The sequence below is a fragment of the Mustela putorius genome, unplaced genomic scaffold (assembly GCF_011764305.1).
Source record: "Mustela putorius furo isolate JIRA1106 unplaced genomic scaffold, ASM1176430v1.1 tig00001433_pilon_pilon_pilon, whole genome shotgun sequence".
NCBI lineage: Eukaryota > Metazoa > Chordata > Mammalia > Carnivora > Mustelidae > Mustela > Mustela putorius.
Genome location: NW_025421741.1, coordinates 751,248 through 772,221, shown reverse-complemented (window position 1 = coordinate 772,221; position 20,974 = coordinate 751,248). Strand labels below are relative to the sequence as shown.

The 20,974-nt window shown below is 57.5% G+C and overlaps 1 protein-coding gene across 3 annotated transcripts in view; it reads right to left on the bottom strand.

The window, feature by feature from the left end:
• Positions 1–20,974, bottom strand: part of ADGRD1 (adhesion G protein-coupled receptor D1) — a 121,730-nt gene that overhangs the window by 63,742 nt on the left and 37,014 nt on the right. For all 3 annotated transcript variants that reach the window (XM_013048804.2, XM_004778199.3, XM_013048806.2), the window contains 4 exons: positions 19,671–19,788; positions 18,409–18,519; positions 16,558–16,633; positions 10,376–10,517 (listed from right to left, as the gene is read on the bottom strand). In XM_013048804.2, coding sequence (XP_012904258.2) covers positions 10,376–10,517; positions 16,558–16,633; positions 18,409–18,519; positions 19,671–19,788 — 447 coding nt within the window. The remainder of the gene's footprint in view (positions 1–10,375; positions 10,518–16,557; positions 16,634–18,408; positions 18,520–19,670; positions 19,789–20,974) is intronic.

Here is a 20,974-nt window from a genome sequence, read left to right as displayed (position 1 = left end):
CAGCCTGGAAGAACAGAGCCAGGGCCCTGAGCAGGCAGCAGGACCTGGTGGAAAGCTGTGGCAGTTAGGACAGCGGGTACTCACAGCAGAATAAACAGACAGGATGCAGGAACAGAGTCCAGAGACAGAGCCACACAGACATGGTCACTTGATTTACAGCTAGGAGACACTGCTGTGGAGGGGACACTGACCCTCCTACAGAAGGGAGACCCCAACCCTGCTTCACAGCACACACAGGGACCATCAGAGAAGGGCTAGAAAACAAAGAAGCTTTAGGTAGGCTTTGCAACCATGGGTGGACGAGGTTCTCGGAGAGGGCATGAGGAGCTCGCAGCACAAGGAGGAGCTCAGCGTGTTACACTGCATACAGGTCAAAGCTGCCACTCATCAGGAGACACCCCAAGAGTAAAAAGGCCAGACCCAGGTGAAAAAGATATTTGCATCCATGTATCCAACAAAGGACTCCCACCAACATATGCAAAGAACTAAAAAACTCAGTGAGAGGAGGAAAAAAAAAAAAAAAAAAGACCACCCGACAGGAAAATGGGCAAAAAACTTGAACAGGAGAGACAAAACAGGACATCGGGATGTTCAGTAAAGATACTAAAGATACTAAATGGCAACCAACTTTCTGTAGTCACCAGGGTAAATAAAAACCAAAAGGAGACACGGAACCACCAAACGGCTAAGCTAGAACAATAGACAACACCAGGTGCTGGCAGCTGGGGTTCTCATCTGCCAGTGGTTGGGGGTAAACCAACATCCACTCTGGGAACCAGCCTGGCATTACCTACTCAGCTTGAATGCATGTGTGCTCTAGGACCCAGCAGCTCCATTCCTGGGTTGGCACCAAATGGAAGGTGCATGCACAGTTACCAGAAGGCACACGGTCCTGGAGGAGTGCTGTCGTCCCTCCCATGTCCAACGGATGGCATGGGGGTGATCTCACAGGTGTGTTCACCGTGGGAAGTGTTGCCGTGCTGCACACTCATTCACGTGCATCTGCGTAAGCTTGCTGTACGTCCCTAACATGCCTACTTTCAAAATCGTGGGGAGTGAAAAGCCAGGTCTGGCGAGTATAAACTCCAGCTCCAACACATGGTTCTAGAACTCCAGGAAACACCATCTGCCTGAAACGTCTGTCCACAGTAGACTGTGAAGTGGGAGAACAAGGTGTAGACTTCGATGGAGCAGCTCTAGGACAGTCTCCTAAAGTGATCATTGAACAGACGCACGATGGCCCTTTGCAGTGTTGTTTATGATAACGAAAACATGAAACAGTGCACAGCCACAGAATGGTGATAAAGAGACTGTAGCTCAGCCATGAAATAACTTATGGTGTTCAGTTCTTGGCACAGAAACATACACATGTTAAATGAAAAACTGGGGCAATAGGGCATGGAGCGCGCTGCCCACGAAAAAGAAATTGTGTGTGGAGTGCACACGTGTATCTGCTGCAGGAAGCCCGTCGAATGTTAACACTGGTTTTCACTGGCTGCTGGGATTTTAGTGATGCTGGGCTCTGTACATGCATGTGTCCATATGTGCCTGCTTGTGTGTACACCTGTGTATATGTGTGTGCCCCTCTGTGCATGTATGCATGTGCATGTGTGTGTCTGTATTCATGTACCTACGTGTTCGTGCCATGTTTTTTCAAATAACTGTATATGGGCACCTCAGTTTCCACCACAGTCTGCAGGGTAGGAATATTCTAGGTCCTTAATATACCAAAGAGTGACTATAAAAAAACAATGGAGCATTTTTCTCGCTCACAACAAACCCTAGAGAAGTGACAGCTAAGGGCTGTGGAGGGTCCATGCCCGCAGGGAAACTGACCCATTTGGTGCACGTGACTTACGTCTGGTTTGGATGTTACAAGTGAAGAAACAGGAAAGACTCTTTCACAGCCCAAACCCAGAAACAGCCAGACCCTGGACAACAGCATGGAGCTCTGGGACTATGGTGGGCAGTGATGCAGCACGGTGGAGGCAACCAGCTCTCGCTGCAGCGGACCCCAGAAACCCCAGGTGAGCCGCCTCGGCTGGGGAGTGGGTGCTGTGGCAGAGGCCAGGGAGGCTGTTCCACCCCCGGAATGCACAGAACAGCCCGGAGTAACAGCACCGTAGCAGGACCCCTGATAAGACAAATTTCATCGACATGATGGGACTCAAAAGAGGCCGAGCTGTCTGAGTCGGGAGATCAGTGCCCCAAGGACAAGCACATTTCAGAGGCCAAAGCTCAGACTCGGCCATGCACCTGCGCATGTCAGAGCCTCTGTTTGCTCCCAGAGCCAGGAGCACCAGAGGGCTCAGTGTCACTTGGGGGCCACTGTGGACACCGCTCCCAGCGCTGGTCTGGCCTGGTGGATGAGACACAGGTGTGCCCCGACAGACAGCAGAGCAGCACTCTGCGGGGTAAGACTCCAGCCAGGCTCAGAAGGGAAGGCCACAAAACCCGTCAGCCCCCAGGCCTTTCCAGGGCCCAGCCTTCTAGGATGGCCCTGGAAGGCTGTGGTGGGACCTGAGACAAGAGAGCACCCCACCCAGGCATGTCCTTTCCACCCGCATCCGCACTGTGCGCTCCAAGCCCGGGGTCAGAACGCAGCCTGGGCTCACAGGCGTCCTTCGCAGCGGGACCATTCAGAGTAACCAACAGTGCCCCAAGGCATGGGGGTAACAGACTGAGCACCGTGGATGGGGGTGAGGGGTGGGTTAGCAAGCTGCCCTTCAAGGGACATCCCAGACAAGCCTGGCCAGGGCTGCCACCACCCCCCTCTGCAGAGCCTTCCAGTCCACACTGCACTCTGCGCCTCAGCCCTGGGCCTCAGGCCTTGGCTCCCACATTGGAATGAGCATGCAGCCTCCTCAACACCATGCTTCCCCCGCAGAGTCGGGGAGACAGCCTGCATACCCCGTGCCCTGTGTTCCCTCTGAGCTTTGCCTGCAGGCGAAGACCTCCTCGAAAAATGCTTCCCATCAGACGGATCATTTTATTTCAAAAAAGCCTGCCTCCAAAAACATCCTCCAAAACACAAAGGCAACCTTCAAAAGAAAAAGCCCCAAAACCCTAGAGAACAGCTTGGTAAGGATAAGCCTCAATTAGCATCCTCTTTGGGTATGATAAAAATTCCTCTCTGCCTCTCCCCAAGACGGGATTCTTTGCTCAAAACCTTTCTCTTTTAAAAATAACTATAGAAACCAACCATTAAAACAGGGACTGCATTTTAATCCACTCTTTCTTTTTCTCTGGTTTTGAAACTGGCACCTTCTCACATCACAGCAGACACAAAGGCAGACTCCTACCACCACCACCCCCGCTACCCTCCAGGGCACCAGACCCAAGCGGCAGCCCCTGGGCGCTGGACGCTACGGGGATGTGGGAAATGTCTGAGGGAAGCTGCCCCCTGCTCCATGCTCACACCGTCTTCTGGCCCCGTCCCAATATTACCGTGGCAAGAAAATGTCAATGGCCAATGACAGCCGTCGTGACAGCCATCATGGGTCCCTGCCCCAAGCCTTCTAGAACAAAGAGACGCCTCTCCAAATACTGTCTCCTTAGTGTCTTGCATCTAGAAGTGTCTTGCATCTAGAAGCCCAGGGGACTTCAGCCTCCCCTGAAGCCACAGCCCCCTGATCTCCACCAGGACCCAGGTGACACGGAGCCCAGGCTCACACAGCTCAGCAGAACCATGTGCCCCCACTGCTGCCTGGCCTCTCTGGCAGCGCTCTCCCTTGGGGGTGGCCAATTCTAGGCTTCCCTGCTCTCCAAACCACGGAGAGACGGTGAAGCTATAAGATTCCTTCCTTAGCACCTGTTGTTGGCGGCTCATAGTGCTGGATCTTCAAAGGTGAATTACACACATTCCCGGACCTCAAGAGAGCAGGAGGGGACAGAACGGGGCCGGGAGCGATCATGCCCAGAGTCTGCTCATTGTAGAGACACATCGTCTTCTCCCTGTAGTCTGTCACTCCACGGCCCTTGAACGCTGCCAGGGAGCCACAACGAATGAGCAGAAAGGCTGGCCTGGGAGGGCCTGCTGGCGAGGGGCCCATGCCACTCCCCGAAGGAAGGGGCATGTGCATTGACAGCGCCAAATCGACAAAGTGTATGTAACTGCGAAATGCTGGGAACGGCACAGCCGCCCGTATGCAGCAGAGGAACGGAACTGAGCCCACGACGGCTGAGCAAAGCCGTGCTGTAGAATACCCTGCAGCCATGAGAAACCGTGGATGATTCTGTGAACCGGCTGATTTCCACGACTTCCCACGACATGCCGAAGGCCGTCTAACTGCCCTTGCTGGGAGCTGGAGGAGCAGGGAGGGAACATACGGGTCTGCTCACTGGCACAAAAGAAACACAGAAGAGTGAGCCAGAAGCTCAGGGGGCTGCTTACGGCCAGGCCACGGGTGAGGGTGCGCCGAAAACCCCGGGGAGCAGACGGAGCAGGGCGGGCACACCCCCGAGCTCCTGCCAGTGTTCACCCCACCTTTGGACGGGCAGCATTACCTCCACAAACCCCCAAACAAGTTGGTCACCAAGATGGGGCCACACCGATGGTATCGCACAAACAGGCCCCAGTAAATCTCTTTTCATCACCAAGGAATCATAAGGCCACTCAGAAGGGAGGAAGCCCGCCCAGCTGCCTTTGTAAAATGATGTATGCAAACACAGAAAACCCCCGACTAATGAGAGCCAGACCTCCAACTCTCGAGCTGACCCTGGCTCTCGGATGACCCCTGGGTCTCCGGGGGAGGAAGGACACACGGCGTGAGTCTGCTTTTTACATGTGTTCATGCACTGCCCAGCCCTGTCCGCCCGGAGGACGGAGAAGCAGTGACATCCCAGCAGAGCCGAGCACACACAGCACCCGGACTCTGGTCTGTAAACCCCTCTCCCCAGCAAGATGACCCAGGGCTCCCCGGAGAAACGGTGGCTCGCATGAGCCTGGATGACACGTCTCCTGCCAGAAAGGAAGGACTCACACAAGGACAGCAGCACTAAGGGACCCAGGAGCCACGGGAAAAAGCTCCGAGCGGTCGATGTTGGGATAATCTGGGAAACAAAACTCGGAACAGTAGTACTGGATTACAACCTATGGAATAAAATAAGTACCCGTGAGTCACGTCGATATAAATAAGTAACTGAACACAGAAATAGCAGGCTGCCCTTTGAACAGAACGCCACAGAACAAATGGAGAAGCGAGGACAGAAATGGAAAACCGCCTCCAGCCAACAGTACGATGCTAACGTGCGGCGGTGACCACCAACAGAAGAGGAAATTCATGCCGAAAGTACGGGAAGACCGAGGAGCTGTGGGGTTTTGTGTTCTCCTCCACAGGGGACTCGGAATTTGCAAAGGAAACGGTAAGTTCACAGGGGACGACCCGGCAGCCGCCACCTCGGCCAAGCAGGGACAGTAACCATCGCCAGAAAGAACAGCGACTTGTGCTGCCTGTGTCACGGGCTGAACTGGCCCCCACTCTGGCCCCCATACCACGGGATGTGACTCTGTGTGTGCAGGGGGACAGGTGAAGTGGGGTTCCCCAGACCAGCCTGTCCCACAGGACTGAGTCCCCACAGAGAGCAGAGCAGGACGCAGACACGCATGCACGGGGCAGGATCCCTGAGGATGTGGGAAGGAAGATGGTGCCTGCAGCCCGGGGGCGGGGGGGTGGAGCGTGCGGCTGGGGAGGGGCCAGCCCACCACTGGGGATGGGACCTGTGTGGCACCTAGACTGGGACCCCGCGCCTGCAGACCGGGAGGAGCAATCACCCCCACATCTCAGCCTCCCCATTACGGACGCCGCAGGAAACTGATACAGCCTCAGGAGACATAGTGATGGTCTGGTTTTACTTCTGTGGCTTCCTTGTCAAAGATGCAACCTAATCCCGAGAAGACATCAGACTGTCCCAAAGCGAGGTAATGCCGCGAAGCGAGCGGGTCACAAACACAGACAAACAGAAGATCCGCCACGGACTGGAGGAGCTCTCGAGAGCCAGATGCTCCACAGAAAAAAGCCGTAAGCGGGCAAACTGAGGCCATCCGAAGCCCGTCTGCAGTGCGGGAACATCCCCGCCTGTTTCCAGGCTTCCGTGATTACTTGACAACAGCAGCATTAGGTCCCCACAAACTCTGCTGTCGGCAATTTTTCTGTACACTTAAAGCCACTTCAAATAAGAAGCTCCGGACAAAATAGAGCTTCTGAGGGGGCAAGTACTGGCTGGACACACAGGTGTATTTCGCTAGACGAGGTTAAAGGCGAATGTGAATTGGCCGCCGACACCACGAAGGCAGAGATGTCATTGAAAACCAGGTCTATGGCTTCTCTTCTCCAGATCCCGAGTTGCGACAAACCCTGAAGAAGCCGAATTCCACGCCGCTCATGGAGGGACCGAGCCAGGACCAACGCCACGTTCTCGCGCTCACGGCCGCATGCCGGGAGGTCCCAGCTCCTGCAGGTGCCTGGGACCCCGGGCTCAGGGACACGGCCTCTGTCCACGAGCCTGGGGTGCCTCTGACCCTCGGAGGAGAGTCTGGCGGCTCCTAGTAGAGGTTCCCGCTGCCAGGCCCTGTGCCTGCGCACCCCCAGCCCCGGGAGGCTACACTGCCGCTGCGGTCGGGGGGGGCTCCCCACCTTCAGAGCAGGGCTCCTCTCTGCCACGGGCACATGCAGTCCCTCTGCGCCATGAGCAAAGAGCCGGCGAGAAGCTCAGCAAACTGAAGATAAGAATAAAAACCTCCCCGAGTACCCATCCCTCCGAAGCCAGCAAACCTGCAGGTGCTTAAAGCACAAGGTGAAGTGTGTCATTTTCTGGAACGTCCTCAGTCACTGTGATCTGTCACCACTGACACCACGGAAGCACACGCGGGTCCGTGTTCCACGTTCCTTCTGTGCGCTCTCAGTGCAGATCGCCGTCCCGGGCAGGGTCCTAGCCTGACCTCGGAGAAGCGCTCGTCCTTGTCTTTAAGACACTGAAAGGCTTGCTCACTGGACACTGGACTCCGTCACGCTCCAAGAGTGTGCCCCACAACGTGCACAGGCACGTCTCTGCATTCAGAGAGGGCAGTGGCCAAGTGCACATGGGCACTAGCGCTGTGCACGGACCTCCCAGACTGACACTACACCACACGTGTGCCCCTGGGGGAGGGACACCTGCTTCCCGGCCACCTTCGGGCCCCAGCCTCTCGCTCCCCCTCCTGCGGACGCCGACACAGAGCATGGCCCGCACCGGCTCACCTCACGGGCCGAAGTGACAAACCCAGTGCAGGGCCTCTGGGCTGAGCCCCCACCCCTACCCCATGAGCTACAGGCTGTCCCTCCGGGAAAGTCCCTCTGCTAACGCTAGCCAAGGCTGACCTCTGTGTCTGCATGGAAGTCGGTGGCAGACAAGGAAGCTCACCGGCCCCGCGGGTGCGGGTTCTCAGCCCCATGTTTGCTCTCGCACCTCACAAGCTGGAGGCACAGAGAGGCTGCTCACTCGGCCAATGTCACAGAGCCAAGATCTGTGGAGCACAACTGGACATGCCCATGAACGAGCTTCCCAGAGGACTGACACACCTTCGGGTTCCCCTGTGAGGGTTCCGCTCTGTAGACACTCACGGCCCCAACATTCCGCATTGCTCTCCTCCCGATCCGGCGCTGGAAGGGCCTCCCTGTCACTGCACGCCCGAGCCTCCGAGCCCGCCGCCCTGCCCTGCCTCAACCTCAAACACAAGAAGGTTCCAGAGTCTCTCAAAAGAAGGTTTCTCTATGTTTACATACACTTGACTGGAGACTCGCACTCTGGCCAAGCCACAGGGTAATGTCCTCAACCCATCTCGACCTCGCACCAGACCAAACCTCCACGGCGTCTGAGCCCACCCTTCCACATGGTGGTGGCCGGCGAGGACCTCTGGGGGGGCGAGCATCCCTCCATGGGAAGAACCGCGCGACCGCACCCAGACACCAGCACAGCTTGAGGACAAGGCTACTCCCCGGGGCCGCCAGCTTTCAGCGCAGCTTTCACCCACCCGGCAGCTGCTGAGCACCACCCTGAGCCCAAGCTCACTGCCACGCACCATGAGGAAGGCCTCAGGGGTCCCAAATGGGCCCGGGACAGCCGCTCAAGAACCCACAGGCCGCCCAGTCGTCCATCGTGGCACTAGGAGCACACAGAGGGGCTCTCACGGGGGTCGGGAGACGGGGAGAGGGTGCGCCCCGACACAGAGAGCCAGCACTCCAACATGGCTGGAGGGAGGGGTTCCCACAGAAAGTTGGGGTGAAATGCTCGCCCAGAAATCAGCTCCTGAGGCCCAGAGTTGAGACTCTTCTTTGGGGAAGCTTGGAAGATTCTACATAGATGAGTGGGGTCACCTGGTCCGAGCTTCTGGAAGTGGAGGTGCTAAAGCAGGGGGCGCGATCAGGAAGCTCGTGGCCCAGCAGAACGGAGAAGAATGAGGGCTCTGGACCAGGGAGGGGACCCTCTGACAATAAGGTCACAGTGGGTCATGCGTGGTGCCCACAGACAGGCACCCAGGATGGCACCAAGGTTCCAATACAAACGAAGTTCAGGCTCTGGATTCAGACCCGGTGATAACCGGCGTGGGAACTGGGAGCCAGAAGATGGATAGGCCTGGGGGAAACACGGCCGCAGGGCACCTGGAGATGGGAAAGCTGCGCGAGCAGGGGCTTCATGCCAAGGCCGCTGTGGGTGTGGGTCCTCAGTGACATCAGTATTCGGTGACACGGACATCGCAGCATTTCCATGAATTCAGAGAAGTAAACAGTTATGCGGGCACATTACTGGGACACCTGCTCAGGCAGTCAGAGGAGGAGACGCTGCAGGGTACAGGGGTGGCCCCCCAAGAGGAACATGTCCTGAGAGCCAGCGAGGTGGGGCCAGGGGGTTGAGGGGCATGGGTGTCGATGGGGCCCAATGTGTCTACACGTTGGGTAGGACACTTGGTGGGCCAGAGATCTCTGGGCCTTCTGAGAACATTTTTGCAGTCAGAAGGGCAGCTTCCGTGTAAAGAAGGTGGGGCCCAGTGTCGCTCTAGGACTGTGACCCGGCAGTGCCACTGCGGGACACACACCCACAAGGACCGAAAGCAGGGCCTGGGAGAGAGAGCGCACACCAGGTGGCTCTCTCTCTCTGTAGGGGGAGCAGCCCAGTGTCCACAGATGGGCAGGTGGGCCCAGAAAGGGCATATTTTATGTGCATGAGAACGGGACATTACTCAGCCTTCCAAGGAGGCCATCCTGACACATGCTACCACCTGGCTGGACCCCAAGGACCCGGCGCCGAGGGATATAAGCTAAAAGCGCAAGAATAAGCACTGGAGGGTCCCCCTTGAGCGAGTTCCCCAGAGCAGTCAGCTTCAGGGCAACAGAGAGCGACGGTGGGTGCTGGGGTTTGCGGGCAGAGCGGCAGTTTGGGAAGATGACCGAGTCCAGGGACGGACAGCGGTATGAATGTGCTTTGTGACACAGGACGGCACACTTACACACAGTTAAGAGGGCAAACCTTACGTTATGTATATTTTACCACAATTTAAAACTGTTTACGTGTTTTGTGATTTTTTTTTTTTTAAATGAGAGAGTCCGGGTGCCGGGGCATTGTGAGGCCAGGACTGTGTGCAGGTGGGGGGGAAAGCGCTGTGCAGACAGAGGGAATGAAAATATGAAAATGCCCAGAACAGTGGCCGAACGAGAGGGCCCAGAACAGTGGCCGGCACACAGCAGTCTTCAGTTACTGCTGGCGGAACGAGGTGGGACAAGACGGAGTAGGACGAACTTGAAAATCCTGGAGGGAAATGTCTTCAGCGTGACTCCAAATGACCAAAAACACAGTGAGTTCTTAAAGAAAGGCCTTGAAAAGCCTGTTTGGGTGTTGAATCAACACTGTATCTGGGGACATATCCTGGCACGGGAGAGCTGGGTGTTGTTGGAAGGACAGAGTACATCCGTGTCCCTGGACACTTGTCATTCTTACTCGTGGACAACGATGAAGCAATTGTGGACAGAATTCCAGTGACGACCTGGCAGGACCAGGAACTCACCCCTCAGGACAGCGGAGAAATGGCCCACCCTCGGCCCCAGAGCTTGCTCCTCACGGAGGATAGAGCACTACATGCTGCTAAGGGCAACCATCAAGACGAATGACAGCTGCCCACTGCACCCCTCCGCCAAGAAGGACACCCACCACCAGCCAGAAACGCCACGCGCACACACGCCTGTGAAAGCCTTTTTCTCCAACGTCAACCCCGTCCCACCGCCGTGTGAAAACCATGTCCCGGAGAGGAACTCCAGGAAACACACATGTCTTCTGAGACTTTCTCCGGCCCCAAAGACTCCACGATGTCCTCGACACAAGCGGCGAGGTGACATTAACTCACCAGTCTGTGCCTGAGCTGCACCGTGACGAGTGGCGAGCCTGACAGGTTCTGGGACAGCACGGGCGGCGGGGACACCTCCAGAGAAATCAGGTAGCTGGCTGCAAACAGCGTGTGCCTTTTGTAATTTGCTGCCTCCGCAATCCTTGGAAATAAATGAGAAATCGTTACAAAAGGGGAAAGGGATGGGCGCACAGCCAGAACACCTGCTCTGAGAACTTAATGTTAAGGCTGAAATTTTCAATACTGAAATCTTCCTGGAATGGAAGTTTGATTGGCCTCATTCGCTCCGTGCTGCTCTCTAGGGCTAGAAGCCGCTGTGTGACTTTGGGTAAGTGACTTACCCCGGCCGAGCTTCAACCTCCCCGCTTACAAAATGGTGCGAGAGATGGTAGTGCAGTGAGTGCCTGTGGTTCCCCTGTCTGATGGGGGTTCGTTCTCCGGAGAAAGGCCCTCAGTTGCCTCCAGGTGGCCACCTCCCTCCCCACCTCCAGACCTCCAACCTCGGCTCAGGAGTAAGCCTTGCTGTCCAGGCCTGAACCACTCAGTCCACTGCCTCCCTCAGGCCACAGGGACTGTTCAGAGGTGAGGGCATGATCCAGGAAATCCAAGGAGATGCAACAAAATTCAGAGGGAAAATGTTGGGTCAGAGACCCTCGCTTCTCTCTACTACTTGTCTGCTCAGGAGGAGAAGGCCCTGGCAGTGGCTTGTACACATGAGTGCAAAGATGAACTGGGAAGCGAGTCCCATCCCGCCCCCAACCCGCAAGGAAGAGAAGAACTAGAGCTGAGTGACGTCAACTGGATGCTGGATCAAGCTGCTCCTGAAGCCAATCGACCTGTGTGCCCTTCAGCTTCCATGATCTAAGTACCCTCTTACTTGAGACAGGTTAAGCCATGTTTTTGGACACTTCCAGCCCAATCCAAAGACTCCTGCCTGACATATACGGTACTTGTCTCATGGAGTTACGAGGTTAAATTACGAGGTGATATTCTGAGCCAAGGCAGGAGCAAGATAAGAAGCCCGTGGTGGGGGCACCTGGGTGGCTCAGTGGGTTAAAGCCTCTGCCTTCGGCTCAGGTCATGGTCCCAGGGTCCTGGGATTGAGCCCCGCATCGGGCTCTCTGCTCGGCAGGGAACCTGCTTCCTCCATTCTCTCTCTCTGCCCGCGGTGCAGGATTTCAGGAGGTGCCCACACCGGGGCCCAGCACATGCGCGTGGCACTTGCCGGACTCCAGGAATGCTGCACCCTCGGTGCTTCCTTGCCTCGCCTTAGTCTCAGCCCTGCCGGACACAGCGAATGTCTGTGGCGTGAATTTCAACTGGGGGAAGTTGCCCTCAAAGGCCCGCAATGCAGAGCCACTAAACGCCCCCTCCTCCCCCACTGGGCCAGCCAACCCTCTGCTGCTGTCTTGTCTGATTGGGACCTTGCCTGTCCCTCACCCGCTCCCCCAAGCCTGCTTGAGGAGGCTGCTCCCCGCCTGTGTTTGCACCCACACGGCTGTCTTCCTAACACCCACCCACGTCTCGGGGCGCTGCGTGTGCTCTTCTTCCCTCGACTACTTTTACCTAACAACGAACCTCAAGCCTACAGATGATTTGCTAGAAAGAGGACATGAACACTTTCTCTCCACCTAGATCCACAACCCCTACCATTCCCTCACGTCTGCCGCACCTGGCAGGCTCACACACACTCTTCCTGAAGAAGAGGAAGCACGAGGAAGCACGAGGAAGCACACCAGGAAACTCCTCCCCCACCACACTTTAGCAAGGACCTCCCCCCACCCCAGGATACCAAGGCCCAGTCATTACCCTCTCAAACCTGACACCGCCTCTGTGGTCCCCACCTTGTGCCTAAGAGCTCTGCATGGTCCCGAGGAGGCCAGTGCCTCTGCTTGGGAGCACATCCCCACAGGCCCCTGAGTTCTGGAACAGTCCCCACAGCTCTCTCTCCTTCCCGCCACGGACATACAGCATCGCCAGCGACAGTTTGCAAAACGGGCCCTACTATAGATGGGCTGTGTCCCCAGGAGGAGCTCCGGGCCAAGCACCTGGGGCTGGACCACTCCATGGGCCACGCTCACTCTTTCCCATTGTGTCACCTCAGGAGACACAGGGTATCATGTCCCACTGTTGATGATATCAAAAGTGACCTGCTGGCTGAAGGGGTGCAGGCCAGCTGTCTCTATTCCCAGGTGCCCTGTTCACTGTGTAAATTTAACAATAACTCTGTCTGGGTGCCGGGGTGGCTCAGTCATTAAGCATATGCCTTCGGCTCAGGTCATGGTCCCAGAGTCCTGGGATCGAGCCCTCGAGCCCCGCATCCAGCTCCCTGCTCAGCCTGCTTCTCCCTCTTCCACTCTCCCTGCTTGTGTTGCCTCTCTTGCCGTCTCTCTGTCACATAAAAATCTTAAAAATAATAATAATAAAGACTGTTCTCCAAATACCGCTCACCCAGCGGTGTCTACACCCACTGATAACCTTGCCCTGATCAGTGACTACACTTAGGGCTCCAAGATGGTGTCTTTCCAATGCTGTCTTTCCTTCTGCATTGACTGGCTGGCATTACTCTACAAAGAACAAGTGTGGACACTTGCCAGCCGCCAGACCCTCTGGGAACTTCTCCATCGGAAGCACACGTGTCTGTCAATAAGACATGGAACCCAGAGACCCGAGTCACGGCCCTGCCTCTGCCGGCTGGCAGCCTGGAAGTACCATCCGCTCTCCGGGCCCGGGGCTCCATCGCGGTGGGATAGTGGAACTGGGTGATGCAGACTCCCTGCCCAGCTCGGATTCCTGGCCCCACTTGAAGGAAAAGCCTGACCGGCTGCTAGCCAGGCACAGCTCACAGTAAGAGCCGAGCAGTCCTCATCGTGACTAGGCAGGTGAGACCATTGGCACGCAGGTGGCACAGCAGGGATCAGCTAAGTGTCCCCCCGGGACCTGTGGACACTCAGACGCTGATCCCAGACTGGCTACCGGGGTCTTCAGGAGTGGCCCGCCCAGGGCTTGGCTGGGAAGATGGGAGACCCCGCCCCGGCCTCATCCCCATCTTCACGCATTAGACTCATGTGCTGACTCCAACCCACCCCAAAAGGGGATTGAGAAGACACTACAATCCCACAGCAACCTTCATTCTTACAAAAACCATACATGTATGTAGGCCCCAGTGCCTGATACTGAAGGGAAGGGACTCGGCTGTGTCGCAAGCAGGATCACCAGAGCACTTTCTGCTCACTCTACCCACCTACTCCGAACTGCCTGTGGAATGTGACCATCACCTTACAGCCAATATGGCGAGAACGTCCAATCATCTTGGGAGGTGGTAAGGGCAAGCACTTACAGGTCATGTTAAGAGCACCAAGCTTTGTTCAAACCGTTAGCTGACGTTGCGCTCACAGCAGCCTCAGCCACCAGTACTGTCATCAGCTTTATTTGAGAAGGGAGCACACAGCCAATGACCAGCACGTGTTGCCCAGGTCCACACCACCACCAAGGGCGCCACCGGGAGGACAGAGGCAGGCGCCCAGCGCCCAATTCTGCACTGCTAACTACGACCCTGGTGGTCACCTTCTGTCCCACTCTGGTGCCACAGGAGAGAACACGACAAACACGGGGACTGTGCCTGATGAACTATTTGGATGATTTTTTTTTTCAAGGTTAATTTGACACTAAGATACCTTTGCATTCAGTGCTGCCCTTGAAACTTCACCCAAGCTGAAGATTCCGCACAGGAAAGATATGTTCTCATCGTGGCAAAAAAATTTCTGTTTGACCTCAGGAAGCCAACTGACATGCATTTGCTGCCGACAAGGGTGCACGTGGTCCCCAGGTGTCCGCGCTAACAGGTAGAGGGCCGGGAGGGGCCAGGATCTGCCTGTGCGAGTCTCAGAGCCCACGGCTTGCAGGGACAAGAGGGGCTGACTGCGGTTTTCTGGATCACACGGCACGGGATCTGCGGCTCCCGAGAGTCCGCTCTGTGCTCTCCTGGGGGCAGTGAGGACAGCAGGGAGGTGCGAAGGCCCCGAGACAGAGGAAGGACCCATCCGCCAGGCTTCAAGCACATCCTCGGACTCCCGGAATCAGGACAAACTCGGCCTTGCCCCCCATCCACCGCAGCCGGCGCTGGCATAACGCGCGTCTGGCAGGAGGGCCAAACCCGGGCGTGGGGGGCTGCCCGGTCCTGTAAAGTTTTAGGGGCACACAGCCACTCGGATCCCGGCACGGGTCGCCGGAGGTTGCTTCCAGGCTTCCAGGCAGACTCCGTAGTCGTGACAGAGGCTTTATGGCCCATAAAGACCGAAATAGTTACTCTCTGGCCCTTCCTGGAAAGTTTGTCCGCAGCTGGCGACAGTTACGCTTCTACTCGGTCACAGCGAATTGTCCCCAAGTGCGGGCACACGTGGAGGTCGGTGAACAGTTCCACTTGCTCTTTCCTCTCCCGGCGCAGGCGGAAGGGAGACCCGGAGGGTGACAGGAACCCTGCTCCCCCCGCCCTGGGACCGGCCGCAGACGGGCCCAGCCGAGCCGGGTAAACCCCCGCTGCGAGCATCCCGCACAGGTCGGCTTCGGCCTGACCCCCGCCCAGCCGCAGGGAGGAGTCCGCTGCCCTCGCAGTCCTGGATCTGGAAACGATCCCCCAGAGCCCCGAGAGCGCATCTTTCCGGGGAAGGCGACGGGACTCCGCTCTGGCCAGTGTAGGAGCTCCGGGCGCCGCACACACGAGGGCCGGCCCCGTCCCGCGCTGTAAGGACACCGGCCGACGTGGGCTTTGCCAGGCCCCGCGGCCCCGGGTCGACGGCCACGTCGGGGCTGTTGTGCCCCGACCGCACCGTCTCCCCAAAGGCTGCGGACACCCGGGCGGCGGGGGAGGCTGCCTCGGAGACGGGCGGCGCGGTGCCGGGGTCGCCCCGCATCCTGTGTCGGCGGCTCCAGCAGCGGCTGCTCCCGTCCCGAGGGTCGGCACACCCGCCGCCGCGCCGGCCGCCCGCCCCAGGGCCCAGAGAGGGCACGTGCAGGGACTCCGGCAGCAAGAGAACAGGACAGTCCGGCCGCCATGACGGGCACATGACCCACAGGGGCCAATCACAGCGTTCCCTGAATTTCCACAGAGCCATGTGAGCAGATCCGGCCAATGACAGAGCAGGATGCTCTGATCACCATGACTGGGGCCCAGGCGGGGCACATGACCCACAAGGGCCAATCACAGCGTTCCCTGAATTTCCACAGAGCCATGTGAGCAGATCCGGCCAATGACAGAGCAGGATGCTCTGATCACCATGACTGGGGCCCAGGCGGGGCACATGACCCACAAGGGCCAATCACAGCGTTCCCTGAATTTCCACAGAGCCATGTGAGCAGATCCGGCCAATGACAGAGCACGATGCTCTGATCACCATGACTGGGGCCTAGGCCGGGCACATGACCCAAACGGGCCAATCATGACCCAAACAGGCCAATCACAGTTTTCCCTGAATTTCCACAGAGCCATGTGAGCAGATCTGGCCAATGACAGAGCAGGATGCTCTGGCCATTGATTGGAGGGCGCCACCAGGATGGATACAGGACCCAAACGGGCCAATCACAGCCCTCCTTGAGTTTCCATGCACACATTAGGGACCGCAGCTGCTGTCCTTCTGAGACCTGAGGACCTAAAGCCGTGGGGTAGAAAGCCATGTCCCTAGGCAGGGACCCGCCTGGAAAAGAGCCAGCACAGAGGAAGGCACAGGCAAGAGACAGAGCGACCAGGGCAGGAGGCCTCCCCTGGGCTCCTGGGTCCAGCCATGCCTGAAGCCTTCCTCATCCCCTGAGGACCCAGCCTCCCCGCCCACCACCCAAGCCCGGTCACCCAACCAACCCTGACTGACGCAGGTGTGTGCTGTTGTCCCCCACTTCCACAAGTGGCAACCAAGGCTCAGGCCGTGAAGGCACGCATCCACCACTGCACAGGGAGTACTGGGCAGCTGTGGTCACCTGACTACTGGACTGTCAGCCTACATGCCCAGTGCCACTGAACTCCCAGCATCTGAGGTCCTGTGTCCCCTCTGGATCTAATAGCGAAGCCCCAGGCATTGGCATTGTGAGTCCCTTCTGGTCCCGCATGCCTGTGATGACCTGGAGGCAGGGGTGTTTGAGCGGTCAGCCTCCCACTGTCCTCTCCCTGTCCTGGGACCTGGGACACTCACTTGGTCTTGGCTGGCTGGATGTTGTCCAAGTAATCGTGCATCCTGTGGTAGAGAAGGCCCACGATGGTGGTCCAGGCTGCAGAAAAGCGGAGGGTCACAGACATCTGTTAGCCTGCCAGCAGCAGAGCGCCCAGCCAAACCCACTTGCCCAGCAATGCACAGTGCCAGCCCTTACACCCAAATCCAGGGGCGGGTGTGGGTGGAGAAAGTGAGGGACTCTCAGGGGTGGAATTTTGCATGAGCCTGAGTAGAAACTCTGTGACCCTTCAGCTGTGGATTTAACTGTGGCAATGACTGCCTGATCCTCCCCTGAGCCGACTCCAGACACACAGATGCTGCCGCTCCCGGGGAGAGCCTGACTCGCCAGGAATGCTAGAGTTTCTGTGGGCAGGAGGTCCCCGCTCCAGCAGCGGTCACAGCGCCAGCCTCCAGTTTTGCGCCGTCTGGGTGAGCGTGTCCTGTTTGCTGTTGGCATATGGAGCCATTGCAGCCACACGAACACGTGAGCAGGCAGCAGATGCGGGATTTACACGTGGCGGTGATCACGAAGGTGTCCTTTGTGCCTTTTGGCTACATCCCATCTCTGCTATGTGACAACGTTGAAATAGGAATCATTTTTGATGTTGTGTCCCTCCACTATTAGCACAGGACGCTTGAGGGAGGAAGCGGTTAGCTGTCTTCCGGAGTTCCTCGCGGATATTTGTGGAATAAGTTAAAATTTCAGGAAAATATTGAGCATCCTATCACTCTCACAGTGTGCCAGGCAGAAGGGCGTGGCTCATTTAATTCTCAAAACAATTTTGTGAGTCTAGTACTAATATTGTCCCCATTTTACAGACGAGGAGACTATAATACATGCAGGTTCAGTCACAGCCAGCAAGCGGCTGAACCAGGCTTGGAGCCCAGGATTTCCAGCTGCCAGTCGGTCCTTGTGACCAATAAGTTCTGCTGCCACAGGGCAGAACATGAGGCCGTGGTCCCGCTGAGTATGAAGGATGGAGGGTTCTAGATCCTGCAGCCGGGTGGCGTGAGATAAGCAAAGATCACATGTGTGGTTGGCACCCACAGGCTCATCCCCAGACACCCCGTTTCTGTAGTTCACCCTGTGTTGGGGGGGTGTTCCTGTGACATCTCCAGGTACCTTCCACACAGGCAAACAAGAAGGTAGAGGGAGCAGAGGTGGGCCCTTGCAGGGTGTTGAGGAACGCCTCCTTGCTGAGGAGGAGACACCGTGATCCTACACTACCCAGGCTGCTCTTTGTCCCCAATTTCTGGGCAGTGCATGTCCTCTGGCCAGATTGTCAGGAGCAGAGACTCCCAGACTCCCCCGACAGCCCGAGGGATAAGCAGTGGGGGCATTCACTTTTCAAGGGACCAGAGGGGCTGGCCCTGCAGCAAAAATGACCAGAGCTGCCTGAGCCACCTGAGGGGGACAGAGAGCCCCGGATGGACACCCTCACCTAGCCTGAGTCCACCCTGGGTGGGGGAGGGGGCACGGCCCCGTCTCTTCATAGTGTGCTGACATGTCACTATGCCGCTCTGGGAGGACACAGCTATCTTTCACAGTGGACCTGAATCACCTCGAGAACCTGTCCAAAATGCAGATTCCCAGCCCTCCTCCTAGTTCCAGTTCACGAGGCTGGGGTGCCCTTGGAATCAGCATTCTGAGTTAGCTTAGCAGCTCAGGTGCTCACCAGGACTCCCCGAGCCAGCCCCAAGAAATGCTGGCCCAGAGCCGCTCCTGCAGGAACAGGCGAGCAGGCGTGAGGACTGTGTGTCTGCAGGGTCGCAGCTGCCCGCACATGTGCTTAGCCCCGGAGGTCCTGGGGCGGCCTCTGCAGCTGCACTCACCTTGGCTGCGGAACGCCTCGTGGGGAACCTTGATGTAGCTCTGCCCCTGGGCTGGGAAGCGGTAGTGGGAAGAATTTATGGTCTCGGGCAGGAGTTTGGCCACAGAAAACTCTGAGAACAAGCCAAAGACAGGAAGCCACAGTCAGTAAGCTCCAAGGCGCAGGAAATTGGGCTGTAAAGGCCCATCTGCTTCTGCTTTTGCTAACAGAATGAGCTCCCCTGGGCAGCGTAATTACCTCTAGATAATAACGACCTGAAAAAAGAAGGGTCCAGGGAAGTCATTTCCACCGCACGGCTGCCTCATCCAGCTGGCCACACACAGTGGGGGCCTTGTGGCCCGAGGTGACCCCTCCTTCCCTCGGGGCAGCCCGTCAGCTCTCAGAGCTGCTCCTCACCACATGCCGGGGCACCCCGGACACATGGGAGCAAGAAAGTGCCGGAGACGCTGGCCTTCTGGCCATCGGTCACTATCTCGGCCGACAGTCCCATTAACACTCACCTCCGTGGGTCAGTTTAGTCCCTGCCCCAGAGTCTGGCTCTTGTGGGAGAGTATCAGCTGCGCAACGCTGCTTTAGATAAAGACTTTTCAAAGGGAGGGCCATGAAGTCAGAGCAAGTGGGACTCTGTGCCGATTATCTTGGAAAGCAGATTTAGGCCAAGCCTCCATCTGGCTCTGCAAAACCTGATTCTGCAACCTTTTATTCCACAGATGCTCAAAGGAGCTGCTGCTTTTTGACTCCCATTCCGAACGGAGATGACTATCAGCCCAGCCCCCGAGTCACCATCAAACGCTCCTGTAGCTTTGTGTCCGCATCCTGGCTGAGCACATGGGCCCTGATCTCACACTCCCTCCACAGCGTGACTTTGCGTAAGGGCAACACAGTTTACAAAAGCAGAGAGGTGTGTTTGAACCGATGGTATGTTTGCTGCTACGTGTGTGTGTGCACCTGTGTGTGTGTCTGCACACCTGCACGCATGTGTGCCTTTGCCCGTGTGTTTACGCGCTGTGTGTACAGAGGCATGGGCTGGTGTGTGGGCACCTGTGCGTGAGCGTGTGCGCACCTGTGGGCATGTGTGTGTGCGCTGTGTGCTCATCTCTGCAGGTGTGTGAGCGCCCCTGTGCAAATGTGTACGTCCCTGCTTGTGCGCATGTGGGTGAGCACGGGGCTGGCAGAGCAAACCGCACAGGCCAGCTGACCTCCGGAGTCCCCTGCCCCGACACCTGCACCCGTGGCTGCATCCCACCCCGAGCCGACCAGTACCTGCCATGGAAGAAGAGCCGACGATGGTGACCTGGGGCTGGCTGGCGTCCAGGTTGGAAGAGATGTGGCCCATGACGGTGTCGACGGTCTCGATCAAGCCCAGCACCATGGCGTTGTCCTGAACACAACGCCACATGAGGGCACTGAGACAGTGGAACCGGCACCACAAGCACCCTGAGGGCCACCCGGGGCCCACCCGCCCAACATGCTGCCGGGCTCTGCACTGCCCCCCAACCCCGGCACCCAGCCACAGCGAGAGCCCACTGCGCCTGTGGAGGCCACGGTGAGCCAGGCCCGTGCTCTCTAAGAGCAGACAGGAAGGAGCAGGGGACAGCCCCGCACCACACCTCTCACGGGCGAGGTCCACGCGGCTGAGCTCACAGCACACAGACATCCCCGGTCACCCAGGTTGCTGGCTGCGTGTCTTCCATGCTTAGACAGCTGACAGAGACCTGGGCCCAGCTGCACTCAGAACTCACCTCTGTAATCTCTGACCGGCCTGCCCTAACCCCTTCTGTTTCAGGAGGAGGGGGCTGATTGTCCCCAAGTTCCCTCCAGGACAAGGACACCGGAAGCTTCATCCCAGCGTCCATGCAGGGGAGGGATGCTTTGGAGCTGTCAGAACCCCAAATCCCATCTGACCTGCCTGGTGCACCCCTTCCCTCCAAGCGCCCTCTTCACTCATTCTGAGTCCCCAACGCGGACAGGATCCCAGTGGACGCTGCCCCAAGAAGGTGGGGGTCCCTCCCGGTCACCCCGCATCTCTGCGGACTGCTCAGACTGAGCTCCGCCCCCATCACCAGACACACCGCTACGGGGGGACAGGGCCTCTCGGGCCCTCGGGGGCACGGTGGCTGTGCCTCTCTGCCGCCGGGCCCCTCCCTCCTTCCCGCCTTTCTGGAAGGCGTCTGTTTGCTAAGGATCCTTACAATTCTCTCACAGACGCACACTCCATGAGAATCTAATGAGCTGCTGGGAAGAGAACATTGAGGCCAATTTTAGACATTTTCTCTGAGGCCTGTGGCCTGATTTCAATCAGCCGAGCACAGTCAAACACATGGAAATCTGTGTCTCGGGTGTGCACTTCTGCTGGGCGGTAGCTGATTCATCCTTTCTCTCGAAGGCACGTTACAGACCGCCTGAGTCTGAAGAGCTTCATGATTATTCATATCTTGTGACACAGCATTCAGAGAAAGTCACTTTAAAATGACGCTGATGAAATGGGTCTGCCCAGGCCCTCCACTGGCCATTTTCCAGGGCTCCTGGCCCTGTACACAGACTCCCCCCCCCCCAAGAAGGTGTGG